At 43.0% G+C, this 10,506-nt stretch overlaps 1 protein-coding gene across 1 annotated transcript in view; it reads right to left on the bottom strand.

Moving 5' to 3' along the window:
- The window catches only part of LOC144511619 (AT-rich interactive domain-containing protein 3A-like), a 468,398-nt gene that overhangs the window by 11,392 nt on the left and 446,500 nt on the right, over window positions 1-10,506 (bottom strand). The window contains exon 5 of the mRNA XM_078241915.1: window positions 6,488-6,732. Coding sequence (XP_078098041.1) covers window positions 6,488-6,732 — 245 coding nt within the window. The remainder of the gene's footprint in view (window positions 1-6,487; window positions 6,733-10,506) is intronic.

Genomic DNA, 10,506 nt, shown 5'->3' with positions numbered 1-10,506 from the left:
CAAGAAGAATTATCCCAGGTTTTCCTGGCCTTCCACATTAATGAAGTCCTTTCCCCCCCCCCGCCCCCCCCCCCCCCCCCCCCCCCCAGAACTATTTGATATCATCATTCAGCATAATGAACTCACAAGGGAGTCAGGCACTGAATAAAACAGAGGCCTATGGAGTGGGTTGTTATGTGTGACAAGATTAGCAAGTTCACTAAAGTGCAATGTTTCATGATGTAAGTTTCTTTATCATTAAGGTAGTGTGAAAACATTCTATTGGCATATTTCTGCATGCATCTACAACATGCTTGTGTTTAAACGGATTGTGGGGATGGGAGGAGGGCATGATGTTGCTGGTGACTGAGCAGGGTTGGGGTCAACACCCCAGGAATTCTTAATCCAACTTTAGCAATTGACTCGGCAATGGCCCAGAATTGAAAAATCATTGACACTATACATTTCAAATTTAGAATAACGATAAGGGATGCACAGAAAATAGGTTATGCCGGAGTGAGATGCAGACAAATTTGGTTCAAATGGGAATTTGGTGCAGATGAACCAAGAAGTGCTCCTTCTTCTACTTTTTGTTTGCCTCTAATAGTTAGGGAGTCTTCTTCCTCGTCTGCAAGTTAGGCGAGTGCAACTTTCTATTGCTTTATCTGTGTAAATTATTAATTCATTGACTAATTAAATAAGAAAAGGTTGGTCAGAAATAGCAGGGCTGGTGGTGTGTCATGACTGCAGCATGTGGGAATCTGTGGAATACGCTACAATCCTGGACAACCACATCTGCAGGAGGTGTCTGCAGCTTAGGCAACTTCGGCTCAAAGCTGCTAAGCTGGATGCTGAGTTGTGAACGTTACAGGGAGAGGGACAGTTACCTGTACACTTTGTTCCAGAAGGTAGTCAGACTCCTTAGGTTAGGCAGAACCTTAGAGTTGGTCAATGGTCATGGACAGGAGGGTATGATTGTGAGTCAAGTATTTTTCTTCACAAACAGGCAGCCCCCATTCACGGGCCGGAAGTGGTTAGTGTTTGAATTCAATTGGAACCCTCCATCATGGCAACCACAATCCAGCAGCTCTTTCCAATAAGCAGGTATGAGGAATCACTGCATAGTAATGGAGGAGGCTCAACCCCTGACTTTGTCTAACAGGTACAAGTGCTTGCTTCCTGTGTGGTAGAGAAGGTAGATCTGAGGAGTGGCCATGGAACCATGAGGGTGGATGCCATTCAAATGGGGGGCGGGGGGGGGGGGGGGGGGGGGGGGGGAGTGAAGAGAATGTGGCAGTGATAGGTGACGGGGTAGTCAGGGGGATAGATACTATTCTCTGCAGCCATGACTGGGAGCTCTGAAGGTCTTGTTGCTTGCCTGGGTGCCAAAGTTAAGGACATCTCCTCATGGCTGGAGAGGAATTTGAAGTGGGAGGGGGAAGATCCAGTTAGTATGGTCCATGCAGGAACCAATTACATTGGCAGAACCAGCAATGATGAATTTGAGGAGTTAGAGTTCAAATTAAAATGCCATAAGGTCCAGAATTATGTCTGGGGAGGCGATGGCCTAGTGGTACTTTCGTTAGACTATTAATCCAGAAATTTAACTAATGTTCTGGGGGCCCGGGTTCGAATCCCACCACAGCAGATAGTGAGTGGAATTTGAATTCAATGAAAAAGAAATCTGGGATTAAGAATCCACTGATGACCATGAAACGATTGTCAATTGTCAATCTGGTTCACTAATGTTCTTTAGGGAAGGAACTCTGTCAATCTTACCTAGTCTGACTTATGCGTGACTCCACAGCCACAGTGGTTGACTCTCAGTTGCCCTCAGGCAACTAGTGATGGGCAATAAATGCTGGCGCATGTTCCACGAATGAATTTAAAAAATGCACCAACATTGGGTTAAGCAGATTAGAAAATGTATCACAAGGCTCAAAGAGTAGTACAGGAGAAGGGGTTTTGATTAATGGGGCCCTTGGATCAGAGAAGAGTGGGCTATTCCAAGGGATGGGATCCACTTGAACTGGGTTGGGACCAGTGCCCTGGCCATTCATTTAACCAAGATTGTGGACAGGGCTTTAAACTAACAGAGGGGTGGAGGAGAGTTCGGGTGAAGGGCGATTTAGAAATATAAAGACAAATGATGACTGCAGTCCATGAAGGCAGCTCACCATCACCTTCTCAAGGGCTATTAGTGATGGGCAATAACTGCTGGCCAGTGATATGCACATCCCTTGACTGAATTTAAAAACATCTTAAATATAAACAAAGCCAAAATTATTTGGGTGAATAGACTAGTAGGTATGGAGATCAATGAGCAGTGGGAAATATTTAAAGAAATATTCAAAATCTTCAACAAAAATACATTCCATTGAAAATCAAAAACTCAGCAGGAAATCCTATATGTGGAAGTTAAGGATAGCATTAGATTAAAGAAGAAGGTTATAAAGTTGCAATAAACTGTAGCAAGTCTGAGGATTGGGAAAGTTTAGAAACCAGTAGAGGGCCACTATAAAGTTGATAAAAAGAGATAGAATATGAGAATAACGCAGCCAGTAATATAAAAACATATTGTAAGAGCTGTTAAAAGTATAAAAAAAGGAAGAGAGTAGCTAAAGTAAATGTTGGTTCCTTAGAAGCAGAGACAGGAGAAATTATCATGGGCAATGAGGAAATAGCAGACACTGAACAAATATTTATTATCTGTCTTCACACGAGTTTCATACCAGAAGCAGACAGTAGGTTAGGGACTAAAAAGAGTGAAGAAATTAAGGAAATTAATATCAGCAAAGAAAAAGTATTGGTGATCAGCATTATGGGTGTACCTCCACCTCAGGGACTGCAGCAGTTCAAGAGCCATGATGTGGAGATGCCAGCGTTGGACTGGGTTAAAAACAGTAAGATGTCTCACAACACCAGGTTAAAGTCCAATAGGTTTATTTGGTAGCACAAGCCACTAGCTTTCGGAGTGCTGCTCCTTCAGGACCTTCAACCGATGCTATACACTAGATACATCGATGACATTTTCTTCCTTTGGACTCATGGTGAACAATCACTGAAACAGCTATATGATGACATCAACAAGTTCCATCCCACCATCAGACTCACCATGGACTACTCTCCGGAATCGGTTGCATTCTTGGACACACGCATCTCCATTAAGGACGGTCACCTCAGCACCTCACTGTACCGCAAGCCCACGGATAACCTCACGATGCTCCACTTCTCCAGCTTCCACCCTAAACACGTTAAAGAAGCCATCCCCTACGGACAAGCTCTCTGTATACACAGGATCTGCTCGGATGAGGAGGATCGCAACAGACACCTCCAGACGCTGAAAGATGCCCTCATAAGAACAGGATATGGCGCTCGACTCATCGATCGACAGTTCCGACGCGCCACAGCAAAAAACCGCACCGACCTCCTCAGAAGACAAACACTGGACACGGTGGACAGAGTACCCTTCGTCGTCCAGTACTTCCCCGGAGCGGAGAAGCTACGGCATCTCCTCCGGAGCCTTCAACATGTCATTGATGAAGACGAACATCTCGCCAAGGCCATCCCCACACCTCCACTTCTTGCCTTCAAACAACCGCACAACCTCAAACAGACCATTGTCCGCAGCAAACTACCCAGCCTTCAGGAGAACAGTGACCACGACACCACACAACCCTGCCACAGCAACCTCTGCAAGACATGCCGGATCATCGACACGGATGCCATCATCTCACGTGAGAACACCATCCACCAGGTACACAGTACACACTCTTGCAACTCGGCCAATGTTGTCTACCTGATACGCTGCAGGAAACCATGCATACGCTACGACAACGGATGAATGAACACCGCTCGACAATCACCAGGCAAGACTGTTCTCTTCCTGTTGGGGAGCACTTCAGCTGTCACAAGCATCCGGCCTCTGATCTTTGGGTAAGCATTCTTCAAGGCGGCCTTCACGACACACGACAACGCAGAGTTGCTGAGCAGAAACTGATAGCCAAGTTCCGCACACATGAGGACGGCCTCAACCGGGATCTTGGGTTCATGTCACACTTTCTGTAACCCCCACAAGTTGCCTGGACTTGCAAAATCTCACTAGCTGTCCTGTCTGGAGACAATACACATCTCTTTAACCTGTGCTTAATGCTCTCTCCACTCACATTGTCTGTACCTTAAAGACTTGATTAGCTGTAAAGACTTGCATTCCAATCATTATTCTGTAAATTGAGTTTGTGTCTCTGTATGCCCTGTTTTTGAGCAGATCTCCCACTCCACCTGATGAAGGAGCAGCGCTCCGAAAGCTAGTGGCGTTTGCTACCAAATAAACCTGTTGGACTTTAACCTGGTGTTGTGAGACTTCTTACTCTGCTCTTGTAGCCACAGTATTTACATGACTGGTCCAGTTTATGGTCAATGGTAACACCCAGGATGCTGATTGTGGGGGATTCAGCAATGGTAATGCCACTGAATATTCATTGGGTTCTTTCTTGTTGGAGATGGTTATTGCCTGGCAGTTGTGTGGCGCAAATGTTACTTGTCACTTGTTATCCCAAGCCTGAATGATGTCCAAGTCTTGCTGCATATGTGAATGAGCTGCTTCATTTCTGAGGAGTTTTGGATGGTGCTGAACATTGTACAATTATCAGCGAACATTTGCATTTCTGACCTTATGATTGGAAGGAAAGTAATTGATGGAGCTGCTGAAGATAGTTTTCGGGAGCAAGTGGGAAATGGAGTTGAAGCCCAAGATCAGCCATGATCGAACTGAATGTCAGAGCAGGTAGGACAGGCCAGTGGTCTACTCTTACTCCTATTTATTGTGTTCTTGTGTGTCATTGGGCTGATAGAACCAGAGAATTCCAACAGAGCAGAAAGAGGCCCATCACGTCTGCACTGACTGTCCAAAACAGCATCCTGCCCAAGACCCTTCCTTCCACCCTACCCCCATAATTCCACCATTTACCATGGCTAATCCACCTGACCTGCACATTTTGGGACATTAAGGGGCAATTCAGCATGGCCAATCCACCAAACCTACACATCTTTGGACATTTGTCTTTTAAAATCTTCCTATTTTTACAGTTTATGATATCATCTGAACTTTTTAGAACAAAGAAGAAAGAAGAAAGAAACGTACAGCACAGGAACAGGCCCTTTGGCCCTCCAAGCCTGTGCCGATCATAATGCCTTATCTAAACTAAAGAAGGAACCTTCTGCCCTTACTCGCTCTGTATCCCTCTACTCCTTCCCTATTCATGTACCCATCTATTTTGATGATGTTACAACTCCCTCCTCAATATGTATTATTTTCAATGTTGTAGATAATCAAATTTCAAAGGCATTTATTAATGACAGATATTAATGAAGTACACTATGATGTAAAACTGCTGTGCTCTTACACAACAACCTCATAAACATTTATTATATAATATATAAGACTTACGATAACTGATATGGCTGGGATCAAATGGTTATTTCATATGATTATTTCAAGGTTTTTTAAAGAATCTTTTTGGTACAGATCCTTATTAGGACTGTATGAATGTACATTCATACAGTCTGTATGAATGGACTATTATTTAAACGGTAAAAAATTACAACATGCTGCTGTGCAGAGGGACCTGGGGGTCCTTGTGCATGAATCACAAAAACTCAGTTTGCAGGCGCAGCAGGTGATCAAGAAGGCAAATGGAATGTTGGCCTTTATTGCGAGAAGGATGGAGTATAAAAGCAGGGAGGTCATGCTACAACTGTACAGGGTACTGGTGAGGCCGCACCTAGAGTACTGTGTACAATTTTGGTCCCCTTATTTAAGAAAGGATATATTAGAGGAGAGATTGAGTAGACTGGGCCTGTACTCATTGGAGTTTAGAAGGTTGAGGGGAGATCTTATAGAGACATATAAGATAATGAAGGGGCTAGACAGGGTAGAAGCAGCGAGGTTATTTCCACTTACAATGGAAACAAGAACCAGGGAGCATAGCCTCAAAATACGGGGGAGTCAATTTAGAACAGAGTTGAGGAGGAACTTCTTCTCCCAGAGGGTAGTGAATCTTTGGAATTCTCTGCCCAATGAAGCAGTAGAGGCTACCTTGTTAAATGTGTTTAAGTCACAGATAGATAGATTTTTAACCATTAAGGGAATTAAGGGTTATGGGGAGCCGGCGGGTAAGTGGAACTGAACCCACTATCAGATCAGCCATGATCTTATTGAATGGCGGAGCAGGCTTGAGGGGCTAGATGACCTACTCCTGCTCCTATTCCTTATGTTCTTATGTTCATTCTCACTCCTGAATTCTCCTCAACAATGAGATGAACTCCTGGACAGTGAGGTCTATGGTCCAAATTACAGCACATCCACTTCAAATAACATTTAAAATGTTTAATTCAGTGGACAAAATAATTTGAGTGCCTGGGATATTTCACCCAACATCTGGATAGAAACATGTGGCATTGTGCCTTTTGATCAGAGTTTTATTACGTAAAAATGTAAACGGCATACCTTTCTTTATAGAATATCCATGGCTAATGTGGCTGCCATTATGAGTGGATATCGCTATGGTAGGCATCTGTATCTTAGGAGAGGATAAGATAGTTGGCGTCCCCACAGGGGAGTAATTAAACAACGTCGATCCATAACTCTGCCTTCGGCCCTCTCGTCTGTTGCTATCAATAGCTGCCTGTAGCTCACCAGGTGAGCTCAGGCCTCGCTTTTCACATTCATATGGATATAGGTACTTCATATATCTGGAAGGCAATTTAAAAAATAATTAGGTACAAATACCTTTTGAAAAATAGTTCACATTGCTTCATTCTCATTCATATCTGTGTACACTTGATGACAATTCAGGGACTGCAACGATTTCTTGCTTTCACCAGGAAGATCAAACGCTTCACAAAACATAGTAAACTTTACATTCAACTTTCTATTGCACTTTCCGAACAGCAAACCTTTAGCCTAACATTAGAAGTAACACTTCTTACAAAATTAATGTGATGTGTTGACTCAATTACAATCTTTAGAGAAGGTTACTGTGGGGAATGATTAAAGTCATACTGAGCTTTGCATCGTTGAGATAGGGCAGCTTTCTTCAATGCAGAATAGAAAGCTTTTCGATGAATAATGGCTGTTGTGGGTAAGTCCAATTACCCGTGGGCTGACTAGTGGCTGAATTTTATGTGGAGTGGGGGCAGTGGTGGTTCCCCCATTCTGACATAAAAGTCAGAGGTGAGTCTACCCTACGCATGTCCGGCTTGCCCTCTAAAATTTAACAGACATTTTGGGCTTTTAATTTGCTCGAGGTGGGTTGGAGTGGAAGTGCAACCTCTGAGAGCTGCCAGCCAATCAAATGGCTGTCAGCTCTCTTCTCCCAGCAGCACCACTGGAGAGTGGTGGCCACTGCTGTAACTTCAGGTAATCCCGAAACTGAAGAGCCAGGAGTCTGGGCTTACAAGTAATCCTGAAGTCTTGCTGGGGACAGGCTGGCTGGCCCTGGTGAGGGGGAGTTGAGGAATCTGGACTGACCGGGCGAGGGGAAATGGGTGCACCTGTTTTGGCAAAACAAAACAAGTGATAGCCATTCACTGACTCATTCCTCAGGGCAATGCCTGAACCAATTAGGGTCAAACTGCCTGGTTCAAATTTCAAACAGTGATAGGAGTTAACTGCCAGTCACCTAGTGTATTATCCATGGCAACACCTCTATAAATCAGAGTGTATTTGCCAACCAGCCTTGAGCCAACCTGGAGTAGCTTCAGGTGCCTTTCTTCTCCCACTGTACAAATTGTTATTTGCCCCTTTTACTAGTATACTTGTGTTGTGTCCTGATGAGTGCAAGATGAAAAGCTTCAACATCTCTCTTTCTTCAGCAAATCAAGTTCTGCACTACCAAACCACACTTGATAGTTTAAGTGAGTGGGCAAATATTTGACAAATAGAGTACAATGTGGGAAGGTCCATTTTGATGGGAAGAATAGAAAAGTAGAATATTATTTAAATTGAGAATGCTGCAGAATGCTGTGATACAGAAAGATCTGGGTGCCCTCGTGTATGAATCACAAAAGGTTAGCATTGAGGCACAGGAAGTAATTAGGAAGACAAATAGAATATTGGCCTTTCTTAAAAGGGGAATGGAACATAAATCTGGGCAAGTCTTGCTACCACGGTATTGGGCATTGCTAAGACAGCACTGGGAATACTGCACAAGGTTTTGGTCTCCTTACTTAAGGAAGGATGCACTTGCCTTGGAATCAGTTCAGAGATGGTTCATGCAGCTGATTCCTCAGGTGAAAGATTTGCCTTACGAGGAAAGGTTGAGTATGTTGGATCTATACTCACTGGAGTTTTGAAGAATGAGAGGTGATCTTATTGAAACATATAAGATTCTGATGGGAGTTAACAGGTAGATGCTGAAAGGATGCTTCCCCAGTTTCACACAGTAACTTCATTGCAGCGTTAATGTCAGCCTACTTGCGACACTAATAAATAAACTTTAAACTAAACCTTGTGAGGGAATCTTGAAATAGGGGGCACAGTTTCAAACTAAGGGGTCTCCCATGTGAGATGGAGATAAGGAGACATTTCTCCCCTCAGATAGGCATGAATCTTTGGCATTGCCTTTGCCAGACAGCAGTGGGTCACTGAATATTCAAAACTGAGATAGGCAAGTTTTTGATCTACACGGGGGTCAAGGGTTATGGGGACACGCTGGAAAGTGGAGCCAATAGAACCATGAGCATATTGAATGATGGAGTAGGCTCAAGGTGCCAAATGACCTACTCCTGCTTCTAGTTCTTATGTTCTTTTGTTCTACTACTCCTGCCACACTCTACATTATTGAAGTCTTTCAAATTTGCCACACTGGGAGATGAAAACATCAAATTAACCTTGAAGCAAGTTTTAGATCCATTGAGACTGAATTTAACCTTATACAGTTGAACTGAAAAGCAACTTCAGGCGGTCCGATTTTTTTTCAGTAGCTGTGGGCTCATATTTGTTTATGAACAGAAGGATCATTTAAATGAAAGAGACAACACAGCAGTAGGTTTTTCACAGCAACGGCTGCACATAAATATTCTTAATTAAGCAAAATGCAGGTGGCATACTAAAGAATTTTCCCGTCCCAGCTACCATGGGAATTGTAGCAGGCAGGGGGGGCAGACCATGCAAAGGTCCGTAGACCTTGGACGGGACTTTCCAGTTTTGGGATGAGCCTGGCCTGAAAACCCTGTCCAAGGGGTGAGAAATAGGATAGAGGAGTCATGAAATTTATGTGATTATATAATTGATATTGTCAGCAATGTTTTTCAGAGCTTAATGCAGGGCTACACTTAAGTAATGGAAGATAACTAAGGCCTAATATGCAAAATGGGAACAGGACATAAATTGGGAAATTATCGATCAGTTAATTTAACATTGATAAAGAAAATAAAGAGTTACATTTATACGGCCTCTTTTGGTATTATCAAACTGTCCTACAAACAACGTAATTTTTTTCTCTCAGAGTTGTCCGACCGATATATAATGCAAATGTATAAGGTTCTAAAATGTTTTGACAAATTGGATTAAAATACATTTTTCTGCTGTGTAAAGAATTTAAACACCAGGGTTTACACCTGCAAATTAAATACATCAAGAGGAAACTCAGGAGAAATCGTTTTAAGTATGTAGACTGGATTACTGGCACCAGTTGTGGAACAAAAAAATTCTAATGGCTTTCTCTAAAGAATTTTTTTATTTTATTGTCACAAATAGGCTAACATTAATTTGGTATGCACCTAACAAGCACATCTTGCAGACTGTGGGAAGAAACAAGAGGAAACCAACACAGACATGGGGAGAACATGCAGACTCCACACAGACAGGGAATTGAACCTAGGTCCCTGGCACTGTGAGGCAACAGTGCTAATCACTGTGCCACTGTGCCGCCCAGGCAGATTCTTGTTGACAATTGAAATTAAGAGTATTAAGAAAGCACCAAGGGAATATTATGGATTTGTGGGTGAAATGGACCTCTCCTGCTGGAAGGCCAGAACTATAAACTCTGGTAAGGGTATAAAATGGACAACCTCAGACTGGTCACTCCCTGACCAATCTTCCTTCCCATTGAAGTCACTTCCAATAATGGAAGTCCTGCTGAATGTTACTTACTATACTATATGTGTAAAAACTCCTATCATGGAGGCACCACGTAAATGCTGAAAAACATGTGATAAGAATCTGTGAGGATTCACCGATGGATACTGCAAAAATGGTCACTATGATTTCAGAAACAAGAGGTTCATCAACCTACTAAGTGGGAGATAACTAAAATTATAAACAGGGATTAGCCAGAAGGGACCATACACTTTTGACTTTAAGAAAGCATTTGATAATGTTCCATGTGTGAGGCTTTGAAGAACATTCAGGATTATGGAATTAATGGCAAATTAGCTCACAGATTTAAAATTGACTTTGCAATTGAAATCATAGCCGGAATTCTCCAGTCTTACATGCCCTGTTACCAGGTCTGTAAGGTGGGT

Source organism: Mustelus asterias, chromosome 1 (assembly GCF_964213995.1).
Source record: "Mustelus asterias chromosome 1, sMusAst1.hap1.1, whole genome shotgun sequence".
NCBI lineage: Eukaryota > Metazoa > Chordata > Chondrichthyes > Carcharhiniformes > Triakidae > Mustelus > Mustelus asterias.
Note: the sequence above shows the minus strand (reverse complement) of the source record. Positions and strands in the feature narration are given on the sequence as shown.